This window comes from Rattus norvegicus, chromosome 6, assembly GCF_036323735.1.
Source record: "Rattus norvegicus strain BN/NHsdMcwi chromosome 6, GRCr8, whole genome shotgun sequence".
Taxonomy (NCBI): Eukaryota; Metazoa; Chordata; class Mammalia; order Rodentia; family Muridae; genus Rattus; species Rattus norvegicus.
This window is the reverse complement of record NC_086024.1, coordinates 127494053-127511865: the sequence shown is the minus strand read 5'-3', so window position 1 is coordinate 127511865 and position 17813 is coordinate 127494053. Positions and strand designations below refer to the sequence as shown.

At 52.7% G+C, this 17813-nt stretch overlaps 1 protein-coding gene across 6 annotated transcripts in view; it reads left to right on the top strand.

The window, feature by feature from the left end:
- Nucleotides 1–17813, top strand: part of Itpk1 (inositol-tetrakisphosphate 1-kinase) — a 133732-nt gene that overhangs the window by 97455 nt on the left and 18464 nt on the right. For all 6 annotated transcript variants that reach the window (XM_039112755.2, XM_017594304.3, XM_063262334.1 and 3 more), the window contains 2 exons: nucleotides 14794–14892; nucleotides 15341–15381. In XM_039112755.2, coding sequence (XP_038968683.1) covers nucleotides 14794–14892; nucleotides 15341–15381 — 140 coding nt within the window. The remainder of the gene's footprint in view (nucleotides 1–14793; nucleotides 14893–15340; nucleotides 15382–17813) is intronic.

Genomic DNA, 17813 nt, shown 5'->3' with positions numbered 1-17813 from the left:
TCCTTGGGTCTGAATGGTTTGATTTGCTTTCTGAGATGGGTCCAAAACTCCACATGAGAAAAAGATATTTTTTTTGGACACTGATGACATAAAGGGCAAGTAGCATTAAATTCAAGAGAGGGGCCTTTTGGTGGAAGATGTTTGAAGTCCAAGAGTGTGGTACTGAGACCACACAAGGCACTGGCCACAAGAGGTGCTCGGGTGCTCTGACTGCTGAGCCTGGGGCTTTCCTATCACTGATACTAAAGGGGGAAGGCTCTCCCAGGGGACTTCTCTGTCTGGAGAGGAAGGCCACATAAGTGTGGACCCTGGCCTACATGTCATGATATTCCTGGGGTCCCCTTCCCCGTGGGCCACAGAAGTCAAGGGCCACATACATTTACCTTCATTCCCTAGTACGGAGAAGCCAAGACCCCTTTGGTGGTTGACCGACCCTTTCTTGGGCGTCTTCTAAGATTATCAGAAAACACGGATATCTACATTATGATTCATAACAGTAGCAAATGTTATGAAGTAGCAACAAAAATTGTATGGTTGGGGTATCACCATAGCATGAGGACTGTATTAAAGGGCTGCAGCTGATATCAGGAGGCTTGGGAACCACTGGGCTGCAGCTGTCCCATGGCTCCTCTGGAATGGTGGTTACGTAAGGTGACTCAGATTCAGGGGAATGGAGGAAGAGTCCATGCATGCTAGGGGCTCCTTCCCTAAATACCTTTGGCAAAGGACCTGCCTGGGAAGGCAGATGAGAAAGGCAAGGACTGAGGGCGGAGTGGACTGGCCACGTGGCGAGGGCAGTGAGGAAAGCTGCCAAGTGGCTGCTTATGCTGGACACAGAGAATGTCAGGCCAGAGAGTAGGGCGGGGACTTGTTTGTATTTACAGACAATGTTTCAGAGCTTGAGTGAACGAGTTGAAATCCTCATTTGCCAGATCAGTATAGACGTGGCCAGCAGCGGCCCCAAATGTCCGTCACCAGTGTCCTGTGGGGAGTGCCTAGGTTCTGGATCTTTGGACAGTGGCTCACACCAATTCAGGCTCTGGAGGCTGGGGACCTGCTACTAGGGGAAAGGTGCCGGGCAGAAGCCATTCTGCGGGATCTATAGCCACAGCCCCAGGCATTGTCTTCTAAAAGTGACAGGATGGGGGAACTATGTAGGTCCTCCCAGGCAGGGCCTTGCCTGCCAGGGCTTGCAAGAACCATTGACTGTTCCCTAAAGCAGGATTGGTTCTGGGCTGGCAGGAAATGTTGAAGGTGAGTGCTGTACCCTGAATTTTCTTTATTGTCTGCACCAAGCCAGTTTATATTCTTCCAGGGGGCAGTGGACCTGGAATCCTCTTCTGCTAATGGGGCAGTTCCCTGGCAGTGGCCCCTGGTGGACTCCCTGCCGTTTCCCTGCCAGCCCCTCTACAGATGCAGGGGTCCTTCCTGGGAAGTGAACTCTTGTGCCTGTGCCTCAAACCCTCCTTTTCCTTGGAGGCACACAGCCCTTTTCAGGCATACTGTGAACCACCATAATTACCCCTGAAATTCCCTCAGATAATTATAGCAATCCAAGTGACAGGGCTTTTGTGTAGAGAGAAGGGGCTCGCTGAGCCTTTCCTAAGCTGCCAGCGCCTGGAGGCTGAGGTACCTCCTGCCCCCACCCTTCTCTGAGAACCAGCCTTCAGGGAAGCCAGAGCTGGGAGAGGCTACTGCAGAGGCACTTGGCTTCTCAGGACTAGGGAACGAAGGTAAATGTGGCCCTTGACTTCTGTGGCCCACGGGGAAGGGGACCCCAGGAATATCATGGCATGTAGGCCAGGGTCCACACTTATGTGGCCTTCCTCTCCAGACAGAGAAGTCCCCTGGGAGAGCCTTCCCCCTTTAGTATCAGTGATAGGAAAGCCCCAGGCTCAGCAGTCAGAGCACCCGAGCACCTCTGTATGGCCAGTGCCTTGTGTGGTCTCAGTACCACACTCTTGGACTTCATGTCCCCCAGGGCCAGGAGGGAAGCAGGACCCGGTTTCTGCCAGCCTCAGACTCTCAGTGTGTAAGTTGCTGTGAGAGCAAAGCCAAACGGAGCTCCCCTTGACCCGTGTGAAAGCCCAGAGGATGGCTCTGCTTCGTGATGGCAAACACCCAGGCAGCTCTCAGAACCTCGTTCTCTGATAGCACGGCCCTCCTGGTCCACAGTGGGGGCTGAACCTTTAGGTTCCGGAGGCTGCGAGATGTTCCCCGAGTGGTCAGAACTAGCTGAATGCTGAGCTGAAAGGACTCAGGAAATAAAATCTTTCTTCCGTGTAGCTGTTCGCCCAGCTGAAAGCCGGAAGTTAGCAATGAGAAGAAGGGCTAGCACAGATGTGAGAGGGAACACTAGCGACTTCTCGTGTCATACCGGGAACGTGAGCTCCTCTATGGAAACCCGCCTTTTCTGGATGAATGGCACTTGGAAGGGCCGCTGGGCCTCTGGCTGCTGTGGGATATGCCCTTTGCCCCTGACCCAACAGCAATTCTTTCAGTGCAGCAGCTTAACATGAGGCTAGGAGGCTTCAGTGTGACACACCCAGAGCCTGGCCCAGGACTCATTCATATAAGTGCTTCTTGGAGATAGCCACTTTGCGACATGCCTGTACAGGTATTTACCCCCACTCCCACCCCCCAGGCAGAGGCACAGGCAACCCTGAGAGTCATCCCAGTTTAGACTAGGCATGGAAGCTCCCAGAACCATGGCATTGCCTGGTACAGGGCTTGTGGGGGTAGGGAGGAGGTCATAATGACAAACTGTATTTTGCTGTGCATGTTGGAAGGCCAGTTCTCAAGGGACGACCCACTGTGCTTCACAGGGCCAGGGTCCAGGGACACAAGCCCCAAAGTCAAGGCTTGGCTCTGCTGTGCCAGACTGGGCAATTATAGGTTTGGCTCTAGCCGGTTCCCTAATTGACTGAAGCCAGATGTGAGAGGCATCCAAATGTCACTGGATGGCATGGGTTTGTGTCCTTGTCCTCGGGGATAACAGATCTGAAGGGTCTTGGGACAAGGGCAAGGGCTAGAGGGCTTCTTTAGGGCTCTAAGGACTTGAGGGTGAGGTTGGCTTTTCAGTCCTCCTTTTCCTGTAACCTCCCACACGATCTGGGGAGGTGACCAGATGGCCTGTCCCAGACACAGGCCTCCCCAGGGAGGGGCGTGCACAGTGCGGGCAATCTTCCTTCCCTGCCTGTGGTTTTAATGGGAAATTAATCATGCTTCATCTTGGAGGCGGTTTGGAAGCAGGATTGAAATGGAGTAATCTTGACACCAGGAGGAAAGAAAGGAGCGTGCGTCGCTTAGCGCTCTGGACAAATGGCTCTCTGAAGCTGAGATGGGGATTATAGGTCCAGGTGCAGCTGTCCATCCTAGGAGAGCTAGCGCCACCCACTGAGCCTCACTCCCCGAGCCATGCTCCAGGCGGCCACCTGTATGCCTGACACTGGGGTGGCTCTTCCCAAGATGACTCTGTGAGGAAGGTTTGCCCGATTTAGAAACAAAGACACCTGAGGATGTTGAGCGGGATGACTCAGATCTCCAGGAGAGCCAAGGCAGGTCTGAGTTGCTCCTAACCCCCAGGGTATCCTGGCCCCTGCGTGACCACCCACCTCTGTAGCTCTTAGGGATAGTGCTGTGGGAAGTTCTGGTGCTTATGGCCAATGATTCTCAGGCCATAATGGGGCCCTGCCAGCTGGCGGCGTTCCCAGAAGTGGGTGCCTTTTATGTATAGGAGGTGACCGTGACCAGAGAAGGTCTTGAGTGTCCATGCTTATTAGAACATAATCCCGATCTTCTTTGCAAGTACAGCAGTAGATTGCTTTAAAAGAGCAGCACTTTGGCCCTGAGGCCAGAGCACACTGTGGGCAGATCACCTCAGAGCATAGCCCCAAGCTAGACACCACCACCCCTCAGGCCCAGCCTTCTCAGGCCTATAGGCTCGCCTGAGGGTTACTGGCCATGGCAGCTCCCTCTGCAACCTAGGTCCAACAGGAGCCAAAGGCTGGTTGTGTCCCCCTTGGGTTCTGCGTTAGGTGCAGAAGGGAGACAAAATTATAGTGAGATTTGGGAACAGAAAGCAGAGTGGAAAGATTTTAAACACAAATACTGACAGTCTAGCCAGAGAAGAAGTCGCGTTAAAGTTTTGGTTAAGGAAGATGGAAGAATTCAGGGCCACTGAGAGAAGGGGGTCACTTGCAGGGGGTTGAAGGTGCACATAGTCACCCCACCACCCAGGACCCACCACCAACCACCCTGCCTGGGCCTTTGAAGTGTTCAGCACCTTATCATGGCTCCTGACAGCTGTGAAACCTGCCAAGCTCTCATCAGACTCCAGTGCTGCACCCCTCTAGCCTACTTGGTACTTTGTGGAGAACCCAGTCTGTGGTGGCGTGGCTTTTCCGAATCCTAAGATACACTGGCACTTCCTATGCCAGTAAGTGATAAGTGGATTGTGGCATGACCCCTATTATGAGACCCATATCAATTTCACAGGTGAAAAACAAGACTGTGTCTTGGATAAGTCAGTTAAATAGAGATATCCATTCTCACTCTAGTCTAGTCAGTTGTGGAGTTGTACACACACACACCCCCCCCCCCCACATCCCTACTACTTCGTGAAGCTTCTAGCAAGAGACCTGCTCTACCCAGTACATTTAAATTCCAGGCTGACTTAAATGGTTTTTAATCAGTTCGTTTATTTTATGCGTGTGGGTGTTTGGCCCGCGTCTTAAGTCTGTGCACTACGTGCATGCAGTGCCCATGGAAACCAGTAGAGGGCGTTCGGTCTCCTAGAACTGGAGTTACAGATGGCTGCCAACTGACATGTGGGTGCTGGGGATTGAACCTGAGTCCTCTAGAAGAACAGCCAGTGCCATTAACCTCCGAGCCATCTCTCCAGCCCTACCTGACTCAGATCTTCAAAATCAGCTGCTAATCTTCCTCCTTTCTTTGAAGGGATGTGTGAAATCTACACACACAAGACAAGAAGTTGAGTAATACTCACATGTACCTGCTACAGCTGCACCCCTTCATACCTGTCACCCTGTCTGGGACCAAAACGAGGGAGGGTGGCCCTGCCTTTTTTGATGACAATATTGTATTCAATATTTGAACCAGTCAGTTATCATATTTTTTGATTGTTTGGGTTCATTATGTTGTTCAGTTTTGTTTGGATGGGGGTGGGGGTTGTTTTGTTTCGATTTTGTTGTCTCTCGATATAGTTGTTTAAAATATGTTTCTGTGTATTTCCATACAAATCTTCGCCACAGAGGTGGGATTTCTTACTTGAAGATTCTAAGCGTGCTCACATTAGCAGCTCTTGCTGTATTACCCTTGCACAGTTTGTATGATTCCCAGCAGCCCTGTCTGGGGGAGAAGATGCCCAGCTCACCTTAACAGCCTGGTTAGGCAGGTCCAGCTTCCCTTACTGTGCTTACCAGCCATTTGTATTTCTGCTCAAGTGAATCTTCCATAGGGTTCACCCTTCTCTTGGGTCGAGAAAAAAAAAGTTGATACTTTTTTTTCCTTATTGACTATTGAGAATCCCCTTGGAGTGGAGGAAACTGTTCACAAACCGTGTGTCCAGTGCGAGCATCTCTGTGCTGGGGCCAAGCTAACATCTCAGACGCATCCTGTGGAGAGAGCACTCCAAGCCTTATGTTTTATGAGTCTTGGAAACGCATTGGCTGCTGCAGTTTGGGAGTTGAACCCGAGAGTCGGGGGAGCCCCGCTAGGGTCTGCAGGGGCCGTAAATCAGTGGGGACAGCTGCCACTGAGCTAATCCGCATTTACAGCAGCTGGTCGGGGTTCAGGAATGTCTGGCCCTGCCCCAGCCTGTGTCTGGCTCCTTCACTCCTGGGCTCTGAAGTCCCGTGTAGGAATAGCTGCTTGGCTTCCGGAAACAGAGACACAGAGACGGGTCCCCAGCCTGCTCTGCAGGAAAACCTCTCACGGGTCTGACTCTAGTATGCTTCCTCGGGCCATATCACCCCACCCCTGGATATTTATTTGCTCTAACCCCATCCCCTCCGTTGCAGAAGCATCTTCCCACAATACCTTACTTGCAGCCAGGGGGCCAAGTTGGGATATAGCTGTTTGTAGGGAGGGTGATGGGACAGGAGGCCTCAGAATCCCTGGGGAGCAGAACACCAGCTGTGGCCACTGTGGAATGCTCCCTTCATCCTCTCCTGGCTCCAGATGACCCCAGCCAGTCTGAGGTCTTACAGCGCCTGCGTGTATAGTAAATAGTTCTCAAGATAGCAGGTGTGCTCTTATCGCTTGGCACCTCAGCTCTTTTTTTTTTTAATTTTCAGGCAGGGTCTGTTGAGTGTGTAATCCCTCTGCCTTAACCCCCTGAGTAGCTGGGATTGTAGGCTTGTGCTACCAAGCTCAGCTCTGAGCGCCTCTCCCAAGGACACCAGCTCTTTTGGATCAGAGCCAACCCTGATGACCTCGTTCTACCTGGATACCTCACTAAAGAGACCCTCTCTTTGACAGCCCTGAGCTGAGAGGATCGAAGCTTCCCCATGAGCTTCAGGAACTGGGCACAGCCGGTCAGTGTGAGCTACTTCAGTGTTGGGAGGGCTTGAGAAGTGAGCTGAGGTCTCCAGTGATGGGAAATCTAGGGTAGCAAGGCAGTGCTGAAACACGTTAGGTGTCAGGGGACGCAGATTTGGGGTAGAACACTGTGTGGAGAGAAGACATAGGTGTTATAGGTGTTATGGTGACAGGCTCAGGGAGCCATTTCCTGATTGTGAATTCCAGAGACACCTAGAGCAGCTGGGATGAGGTCCCAGTGCTAGGACTACTACGGTCACCTTGTCTGATGTCCTAGGCCTAGATGGCACCTATTGAGTAAGCTGAGGCTGGGGCATTCCAGATGCCCTCTAGAGGGTACTATCACATTGAACGGGGTTAGCTCGCCTTGAATGTTTCCAAATTCCCTGCCCCATCTTACAGGCAAGGGAGACCAGATAAGAGACAAGTGTGGTGACCTGGCTAGAAGCACAGGTGACGGTGACAGGGCCGGCTCTGGGGCCTTAGGAAATGCTCTTCACCACGGCCACATTTTACTTTTGGGGATCTTCTTCCCAGAGATGGCTTCCTCTCCACACTCTCCTGACCCTGAGGTACAAAGGTGTCAGTGCTGAGCTTGTGCCCTGTCCCTGCACTGTGGTGCACAGTCAGCATTTGACCTACTCTGCTGAGCATCTCCAACATGGCACACTGCCAGCTCACTCCTGCCCCTGACCTGCGGCGGCCTGGGCTAACAGTGACAGAACAGCCAGGGCTGGAGAGGAGGCTCCGTGTGCTTCATAGGCACAAGGACCCAAATTCTGACCTCCAGCACCCACATCAAAGCAGACACAACGGTGTGCAGCCTTAACTCCAGTACTGGGTGCAGGAAGTAGAGACAGATGGATTCCAGGAGCCTGCAGGCAAGTCAGTCTAATTGAATTGGTGAGTTTCAGGTTTAGAGAGAGACCCTGCCTCAAACAATAAAGGTGGAAAGTGATTTAGGAAGTACAAGGACTCCCCCGACCATGTGTATACATGTGGGTCTACGCACACACACACTCGCACACTTAAACATACAACACATGATAATGACACTACAACCAGTTCTTGGTATGTTCTTATCAGGACTTGAACCGGGGCACCTCTCCTGCTCCCGCTGAGGCAAGAGGCCCTCCAAGCCAGGCAGTAGAATAGGTTCCACACCTTGAACAGTTTTTCCTCTTACCACACAGGGTTTAAAGCAAAGATGGCAAGAGGTGAATCTGTATCCCTTTCGTAATTTAAATTCTTTCTTAATTTAAATGCATTCTCTCCATGCTGGGGAGAGGAGCAGGTACTGTTTTTGTCTTGACCTCATTGCAGGGAAACTGAGGTGCAGAGAAGTAAAGTTTCAAATGAGCGGGTGATGAGGGGTGGAACCGGTTTGCAGACCTGGGTGGCCTGGATGGCCTGGGTCCTCCTGGGTTCCCTCCTCTGACCTGTTAGAGCCTAGCCAAGTTGGTCAGGGGGCTGCATCATTGTGGTAAAATAGATACGTAAGGGCAAGCACAACAGTAGGGTTCTCTTCCCATGTGAACAGAAAGGAGTGACAAGCAAGAGTTCCCCAGGCCAGGAAGGGTCCCTGGGGTCCAGCACACACAGAGAGGAGGACCTAATACCTGGTTCTATGAGAATGCTTGTTTTCAGAGGATTCAAGAGAACCTGTGTCTCACTTTCCTGTGCCAGCAACACCGTGGACTTCTCCCTCATCCCCCGTTTTGAGTGAAACCGTTTCCTACCATACTTCAGGAACCCTGGGAGAACGGATGACAAATCTGCACCCAGTTCTACAGGCCCTGGCTGTCATCCAGCGGAGCTTGTGGGAACCCAAGCTCCTGTGGACTTTTCCCTCAGAGCAGGGAAGCTGGGAGTGCAGTCTGGTGCATTGCTCATTTGTGTGCTCGCCGGCCTACTTGGATGCAGCCACAGTCATGGCCTATTGGGCTGAACTCTGTGAGAACCAAGCTCCAAGGAGTCTGGGGAGTTACCCAGCTCCGACTGAGCCCGCAGAATTTGTATAGACTGGAACCTGCATGGTCACTAGGCCTGGTCACATGTGGCTTCCTGTGGAGCCCCCCTGGTTGCAGTCTGAACATGGAGTTCCAGTCTGGGCTGCTGCACCTTGGCAGCCCCTCTTTCCTGGGAGTAGCCTGGGAGTTCTAGTGACTGGCTGGGAACAGGAACTGCTGGTTCGCGCTCTCCTAGCCTGACCACCCGGCTCTGCCTGCGACCCTGGAGTGGTTAGCTTCGTACCTTCCATGTCACAGAGAACATTCCCTCTTCCTCCAGCTCCTGAATGTGAACAGACCTGGCATAGTGTCACTCCAGACTACTGAGCAGGACCCCAAGCTCCAAAAGGCTACCTGACCAGTCCCAGTACAAGTCCAGGGCTTTGCTTATGGCCACCTGTCATGCCTGAGGTCTCTGTCTCAGCCTCACCCTGAGTCAGGCCTGGTGAACGATCACAGAGAGGGATTGGATTCCTCACCACACTCCTCATCCTCTCCTTTCACAACAGTACTGCCTGAAGAGGGGCCAGACAGGGTTAGGAGAGCATGGTCCTTCACTGTTGGTGCTGTAGTGATTCTGTCCTTTGGGGACACAGTGTGGAAGAACCACAGAAATGGTTCCTGTGGACCCCCTTCTCAAACCTCCCCGCTGGGAACTCAGCCTGTGGAAGCAATTCACCACAAGTAAGAGCTGCGTGTAGGAGAGATGTCCTCGAAGCTGGCCGTGGTGGAAATTTCAGCAGTCAAGCAGCCAGGGATACGAGGTCACACACAGGGAATGGAGTGGGTAGCGGTGTTCCGTAAAAGCAGAGAAGAAAAAGGGGAAATTCGTTTATTAAAAAAATAAACGGTGAAGACGAGAACAGAAACAAATGGAGGAAAGCCAATGAGATCGAGACATGGACCAGTGAGTGGCCATGACTCAGAATGTGTCTGCTCCTCCATGTGTCTCCTCGGCTGGGCCCTGGCTGCGTGCCAGACTCCTGGCGAGCCGTTCAGCTCCTTCTCCGTGCCCCCTCCCCTCTCTGTGGTCACCTACGAAGTGCAGAGGACACTGTGTGTGCCCTGGATGCCAGCGGTCATTCCTGTGTGAGGTCCCTGCCTCATGCTGTCAGTTGTCAAGTGGAAGGGGGTGGAGCTGGGAGGCTCGGAGTTTCTCAGGGGCTGATGTCTCAGCCCTCAGAGGAGGACAACCCACCACCTAACCAAAAAAAGCCTCTTAACCAACTCCCTTCCAAAAATAAGATGACGGATAAATCAACAACAGTACCCTTCCTCCAAGAGCCAGAAATAGCCTCTCCGGCTCCAGCCCAGGCTTACCCAAAATTCCTTTATCCTGTCCCCGCTGGTGAGGCCACCCTGCACTTCCCATGGCTGAGCTACAGGAGCCTCTGCTGATGCTCTCTCTCCCTTCCACAGGCAGCTCTGGGAACAGAGGTCCCAGCCAGCCAGAACTCCTGCCCTGATGCTGCAGGGCCTCATCCCATCCTCCATCCCTCTCAGCAAGGGGGCTCTGCGTTCACCTGCTGCTAGACTGATCCCAGCTGGCCACATGCATGCCCCACCTCCAGGGACACCTCAGCACCCTTCCAGGCCCCCAGTGTAGCCACCCTCTGTATCTGGCACTGCTGTTTTACCTGTTGCTGTATCCCAGGCTCTCACATTAATAGAGGCTATCTTTTTGCTGGTGGTGGATGGACCCAAAATGGGAACAGTAGTGGTTTCTAGTCCACTGTGATTGTCACAGGTGTACGGGAATGACTCTGGCAACAGAGCAGGGTACCGAGGTTTCCTCCCAAGGTTAGGCATAGGACAGGCAGCCAGGGGTCTGCAGTTCAGAGTGTGGGTAGCCATCTCCAAATTAGTATAAGTGAACTAGAGCATCAGCAGGCGGGCATCTCTCTCTCTCTCTCTCTCTCTCTCTCTCTCTCTCTCTCTCCCTCCCTCCCTTCCTCCCTCCCTCCCTCCCTCCCTTCCTCCCTCCCTCCTTCCCTCCCTCCCTCCCTCCCTCCCTCCCTCCCTCGGCCCTTCTTACTCCTTAGGCTCTTATATACTTGAGAGTTGGAAGGCAAGGGGGTCTGGTCTATCCAATGCTGGATGTTGCCTGCCCTCTGGAAGTGTCTTGTCTGTGTAGTTTGTCTGGATTCCAGACACCTCTGAGGAGGGATGGGCTCCCTTCCTTTTCGGCTCACATCCCGGGCTCAGTGGGGGTTTTGGGGGGGAAACCCCTTCTGCATCTCGCTCGTTGACTTTTTTTTTACTGTGAAGACTACTGGGTTGTATCAAATCCTTTTTTAAAGCTGTATTTCTTTATGTACGTGGTGAGCATTTTGCCTGTGTGTGTGTCTTTGTACTGCATGCCTGCCTGGTGCCTATGGAGGTCAGAAGAGGCATTGGATTCCCCTGGAACTGGAGTTACAAATGGTTGTGAGCTACTATGTACAGACTGGGGACTGAATCTGCCCTCCTCGAGGGCAGTCCTCGCCCTTTCCCAGACCTTCGCTCTAGCACCTGAGATGGTGTGGTTTTCACCTCCCGTTGTCTCGTCCAGACACCCCACCCCTGATTCATGGAAGAAACATTCCGATACCCCGGAGATGGTTGAAACCTCAGACAGTACTGGATGCTGTGTTTACTTTGGTTTTCCCTAGTCACACATAACTTACCCTGAATGCTAACGTATGGGACTGGGGATATATGGCCCAGTGGCAGAGTATAAGCATTTGTGAGTCCCCAGGTTCAATCCTTATTACCACAAAAGATTAATTTATAAATTATGTATAGCAATGGGTAAGTCATAATTATTAGAACCACTGTGACAACAGACTGCAATCTGATAGCCATTGCCCCTTTCCAGATATTGTGTGAGCATGTGGGTATATGTGTGTGTGTAAGGGGGCATGCACATTTGCCACAACACATATGTGGAAGTCAGAAGATGGCTTGTGGAGATCAGGCTTACTGGCAAGACTCCTTACCCACCGAGCCATTTCAAGCACCTACCACCACAACCACCACTACCACCACCCTTTTTTTTTTTCAGTTAGGGTTTCACCACGTAGCCCAGGCAGTCTTGAACTCCCAATCTTCCTGCCTTAGGCTCCTGAAGACAGGCAGGTGTATACCAGCTCACCCCCAAAGTATCCCTGATCTTCCACTTTGGACCTGTCTTAAGTAAGAAAAGTGTTTTGGGACATGACAGCTGATCCAATAACCCAGCCGGCTTCTGACTGTGTGCGGCTTGGGTGCAGGGCACAGGGATAGTTCAGACCCCACCACAGTAGATGGCTAGAAACTCCAGTGCCCCAGCAGGGCACACAACCTAAAACGTACAAATTGTTCTCCTTTGGAATTTTACACTTACGTGATTTGGACTGTGGGTAACTATAAATGATGTGGCCTGTGGGTCTGGATTGGTGGAGTTCTGGGATGGGAAGAGTCGCCTTCTGCTGCGGTAGCTCCTCAGGGGCTGCTTCTTGTGAGCCCAACACTCCTCCAGTCTTGCCTGCCGACAGGCCTGATCTCACGCAGGCCTTGTTCAAGCACCCACAGCTGCACCTAATCCATGAGTGCAGTGGTCTGTCGTGTCCAGAAGACACGGTTTAGATCAGTCCTCCCAACCTCTGGCTTTGGCAATCTTCCTCCCTGTTCTTCCTCAGTGGTCTTGGGGGAGGGGTGACATCAGTGTCCCATTTGTAGCTGAGCACTCCACTGACACTTAAGTCCCTGTATTTTGTCCAGCTGTGAGTGTCTGAGTCAGCCACCCTCCTCAAGGATCCTGCTACCAGGGCAGTTGTGGTCAGAAGCACAGAGTCCTGAGTCAGGCTGCCTGGGGCAATCCCGCAGTACCTGTACTGCTTGCCCACTGTAGATCTCCATGCAAAGAGCTTCCTCTCTCTGGCTGTTTCCCTGTTTGTAAATTGGGTGACTGGGGTGCTTCCCTGGGGGGTGGGCATGGGGTGGCAGTGTGAGGGTGAGTAACTGTGTGGAACTATGTCTGGCACAGAACAAGAATGTATTGGGACGTTGCTTTAATCCAAGGTGCTGTATAAAAGCCTGAATGGACCGCAGAAGGAAAGATGCTCAGATCTTAGAAGCCAAACTCAGGTCATGCTGGTCTCCCTACTTGAAAGGTCTGGTGAGGAAGTCTGGTCACTTTTACAGTACATGGCCTGTAGGATCCCAGCAGCTTGGGTCTAACTGAAAGAGGAGGGTGGGCCAAGCCCTGGGGGACTGGACCACTGCCAGGCCAAGAATCCCCTACCTTAAGGCTAGTGCTCTCTAGGTGTTCAGGTGTGAGCATCACACCCCCTGGCTGCAGGGTCTACACACTGCGGCACCTTGTAGAATCTGAATCCTCCATTGACAACTGCAAGGAAGGCCTGCTGGTCTCCTGCCAGGCCTGGCCCTGAGTGGAATGCAGACCCAGTCTTCATTTGAATTAGGGCTTCCTGCTGTGCAGTAGGACCTGCCCCTCCCAACTCCCCACCCTGATTTCTCTGCCACCTCTCCTGCTGAACCACTAGGTCAGCTTGCTCTCTCCTGGACTGTCCTACTCTCTTGGGATTGTGGGCAGTGCTTGATCCTGAGCATCTGTTGGATCTTTAAAACCAGACACCGGGTGCCGCAGGTTGTGGGCAAAGGCACTTGAACGATTGCAGTAGACGCTGGCTTCCAGCCCCTTCTTAGGGTCCCCAAGGAACTGCAAACCCAAACTATTATGTCTACTTGGAGTTTGACCTAAGGAGGATGAGCTGACGAGGGAGATCAAGCACTATTAATGTGTTCTGTTGTGTTTGTAGTTTTCCTGAGGAAGGTGAGGCTAGATCTTGATTTAATGTGTTCGTGAGACAGTAGCACTTGCCGGCTTACTCTGGGCCTGGTTTCTAAGTCTGGGGATCAGCAGGCTGCCCCTACCCCCACTAATACTCAGGTGTCTGTGCCCAGTACAGGGTGGTCTCACCTCCTAAGAGCTCACAGTCATTCAGTGATGGGGACTATGACAAGAAGCAACCATCAGTAATCATTAGGGATTCAAGTACATTCGCTTTCCCACCAATAATCTGCTTTGTCCTGACCTTGTGGAGCAGCAGACGTATCAGGAAATATGTGTAGAGCAAGTCTGCCTCCGTGGTGCTGCCCTGTACCCAACAGTGTTAGAACTCATGGTGGAGGGCGGAGCCGAGGGTTGGGGGTAGGGGGAGTGAGATGGCTCAGCAGGAAAAGGTGCCTGCCGACAAGCCTGAAGACCTGAGTTCAATCCCCAGCGCCCACATAGTGGCAGGAGAGAGCCAGCTCTGTCTAGTTGTCTTTGGACCTGCACACATGCACTGTGACATAGGCAGGCCCCATTATTACTGTTTTGTTTTATTTTATTTTATATTTTAGTTTTTCAAGACACAGTTTCTCAGGGTAGCCCTGGTTGTCCTAGAACTTACTTTGTAGACCAGGCTGGCTTCACACTCAGAGAGATCTGCCTGCCTCTGCCTTCCAAGTGCTGGGTCTAAAAGCAGGCCACACCACACTCAGCTATGCAATATTTTTAAAAAGAAAGAATCCACTGTGGAGCACCAGAGGAAACAGTCATCCCTTCTGAAACCAGTGGGTGTAGCAGGCCTGGAGCTTGTCGTGGAGAGGGAGGGCTCAGAGATGAGGAGGCTGAGCCGGGAACCCCATGCCTCTGGGAGGGATTAGAGGGTGACTTTGCAGACTACTGGGGACATGTGGGGTGCCATAGCGTGGTGTAGCCTGTGCTCAGATCTAACCACATGACATTGTCTATGATTGTCATAAAACCAAGATACAGACTGGGATCAGGGTAGGGGTGCAGGGTACTGAGTTAAGGACGTGACAGCAGTGTATTGGGTTAATTTTCAGTGTACAGAGCGGCATCCTATTAGATAGCTCTCTGTGTGTAAACATAGACTCAAAGACTAAGAATTTGGTAATTATAGCCGTAAAACTGTGGGGGTTTTCAGTGCACCTCACATTTTCCAGTTAGCATCTGAGAATTTTATGCTGACAGGGGGCTGGAGAGATGGTTCAGCCGTTAAAGGCTAGGCTTACAACCAAAACAGCAGGAATTTCATATTGACGGAAACGGTCATGGAAAATGTGAACAACGGTGCTGGGCTTGTTGTACACACACATGCACACAGGGCTGTGGGGGTAGGTGTAGAGGGTGGCTCTGGCCAGTGTGCTGACCCAACTTCCTCTGCCCTAGATGACAGGATCTGCTCGCCACCCTTCATGGAGCTCACGAGCCTGTGTGGGGATGACACCATGAGGCTGCTGGAGCAGAACGGCCTGGCCTTCCCCTTCAGTATGTACACTGTGGGCTCCAGGGTGACATCACTACTGTGGGGGGAGGTAGTCCTTACGGGTCCCCATAGATTTGAGCTTGCTTGAAGCAGTTGAAGGCCAAGTTGATGCCAAGAAGCATGTACAGCCCTGGGACCCACCTCTACCCATAACTTGAGAGGGTCCTTGTAGGGCCTGGCCTGGAGGCGTCTGTCTGTGCCGCTCTGGGGTCAGACAGTACTCAACACCAGCAGCTGTCTTCTTAGCCCCCGACAGCCCTTTGTGCCGTTTTGAGAGTTCCTCACAACCCTGAAAGCCCCTGGTCTCACCCGATATCAGGATCTAAGCAAGGCTGGGCCTGCTTGATACTTAGATGGGGTGGTTCCTGTCCAGAGGGTCCCAGTCCTTCTTGTCGGTCATATACTTACCAGGCCCACTAACCCCTCTCTGTTTCTCTCTCTCTCACATAGTTTGCAAAACCAGAGTGGCTCATGGCACCAACTCTCATGAGGTGAGTGGAAGACTTACCTATCTGCATATCATCCCTCTGTTCTCCCATTGCTCTCTCTGGCCCCTGCTAAGTTCTGTCGCTCGAGTCATACCTGCTGCTGTTGCTGGTAGCAACACCTTGGGCTGTCTCCCACGTCACTCCACTTCCTGTCCCTATTCTTAAGGCTGCCTTCTTGCTCTGTCTGCCCAGGATGCTATGCTAGCTGCCAGCTGGGCACACATAGCATCTAGCAGCTCAGAGGGCCGCAAGCCGCTTCTGGTAAGAGCATACCGTGGGCCACCCTGTTGGTGCATCTCCACATCTGGCTCTGTATGTCTGAGAGGAGATAGTGTGCTCTCACGGGGGCTCTCAAGAGAGACCCATCCTTGAGACCTCATCCTAGCCTTGCACCTACAGATGCCATCCCATTGGGGTAAGAGCCTCCATGTATGTGTTTGGTAGACACACGTATGCAGTTTGTAGCAGCGCCAACAGAAATCACACCAGACTTGACTTGGTTTTCTGGCCTCAGGTTCATCAGTGAGAGGTGCTGGCTGGACTCCCAAAGAGGCTTTTGAGAGGAATGTCTCAGTCTTGCTGGTCCAGAGGAGATTTGAGAATAGAGCCAACCCCTCCTGAGGCCCTTCCTTTTGCATGGGTGCCCCCTGCCCCACCCCCCCGTGCTTTAGTGTCAAGGAGTCTTGCCCCAGTGCCAGTAGAGTGTCTGGAGAGACAATGCTTTTGGGACATGGGGACAGTAAGCATGTAAGGACTTAGAGGCTATGCAGAGGACCCTTGGATTCCTGTAGCATTCTTAGCAAGGCCCCGCGTTTTAAGGGTGAGCTAAGCAGCCCTGTGGGGAAAGCCCGCCTGGATAACCCTACTGGTGGAAGTGCTCCCAGAGAGAAGACTAAAAACGGAAGCCCAGACGCCATGACTCTTTCCAGATCTGGGTCATTCTCCTCTCCTGGCAGATGTTTACGGGGAAATGTCTATAAACAGTGTGAGAACACCAGGGGACAGGCAGTGCCAGGGGGTGGCCCTGCCATGGGAAGTCATCAGCTGCAAGGACAGCTGTCTGCTAATGTCAGGAGCCATGTGGGGTATAGTGGCTGCTTGGGTTCCCAGCTGCAATAACACCCTGAGGTGGTTTCATGAGTAAGCCAGGCAGGAAGCAGCAGGCAGCCACAGCGCTGTTCCCTGTCACCGCCGAATGGCTCCTCTGTGGCATAGGGGAACCCAGCCTCGGGATAGCACACAGCCAGCACTACTGCGGATGCTATGCGTTGCCTGTGTGCACCTCCAGGCAGTTACTGTGCCTCTCTGAGCGTCTGGCCTCATTTTATAATTGGGGGTTTGACAGTTGTGGGGAAAGGGAATTGCCGTGTAGCTTTCCACGGAGCCCTGCTCACGGTGATCATTAGAGTCACTATTGTAGGAACAGCCGCTCCAGTGGTGGGATTTATGGATTCAGACTGGGGCAGTGTTGAGTCACTGACAGACAACCCCTAGGCCAGGTTGTCACCCACCCCCCCCCCCCCGCTTCCAGGGACGCCATCTGGCTCCCAGGTACGTGTAGATGCACGCACCCACTCACTACACGCACATGCACGTCCTCTGTTGCTACCCCAGTACAGGTGCTCTTCCGTTCCCCAGCCAGCAGTGTGCACCTCATCCTTGAGCCATGAAGACCCATTGCATGTGGGGGTCAGGAGGATGGAGGCAGGAAGTTTGTCGCTTTAGAGAATATCTTCTGTGGATTGGGCAGGGCGGGGGACCAGTGCCTCTTGTCTTTCAAGGGTATCCAGTGACATCGAGTGCAGCAAGGGTGGAAATGAAGCTGCAAAGAGGGGGCTTCTCACAGGGTCCTCAGGTTTATCCCAGCCTGGGGATCCTTGCTTCTATGAACCTGGAACCCAGTGCACACACATGAGCTCCTCAGAGCAGTCAGTCCTCCCTCCCTCCCTCCCTCCCTCCTTCCCTTCCTCCCTCCCTCCCTCCTTCCCTTCCTCCCTCCCTCCCTCCTTCCCCACTTACAGAAGCTACAGAACCCATAACTTACCAAAGCCCCATCTACCTACACTTGAGAGTAAACATTGCTTATAGCAACAAGAGTGGGACTTAGCTGGTCTGTGCTGGGTGGTGTGTCCTAGCACCAGGGACTTCAGTCTGTCAGGTCTACAGCACCTGTGTTCTCCGCTGCTCCCCACACTGTTGCTCCGTTCTTGTAAGAAGATTGAGGGGATATCTCTTGACACCTCACTGCCATCTCAGCACACACTGGTGTTTCCACATGGCTTGGATTTTGACTTCTGTCCTGCCCGGCTGGGCTTCAGGCATGAGGTAACTCTATGGTGGCTGACGTGAGGCTGACAGTTGGTCAGGTGGCCAGTCTTTTCCAGGCCCATTAACCCTGCTTAGTGGCCCCAGAATGTGCCTGGGCTCTCTCCTGG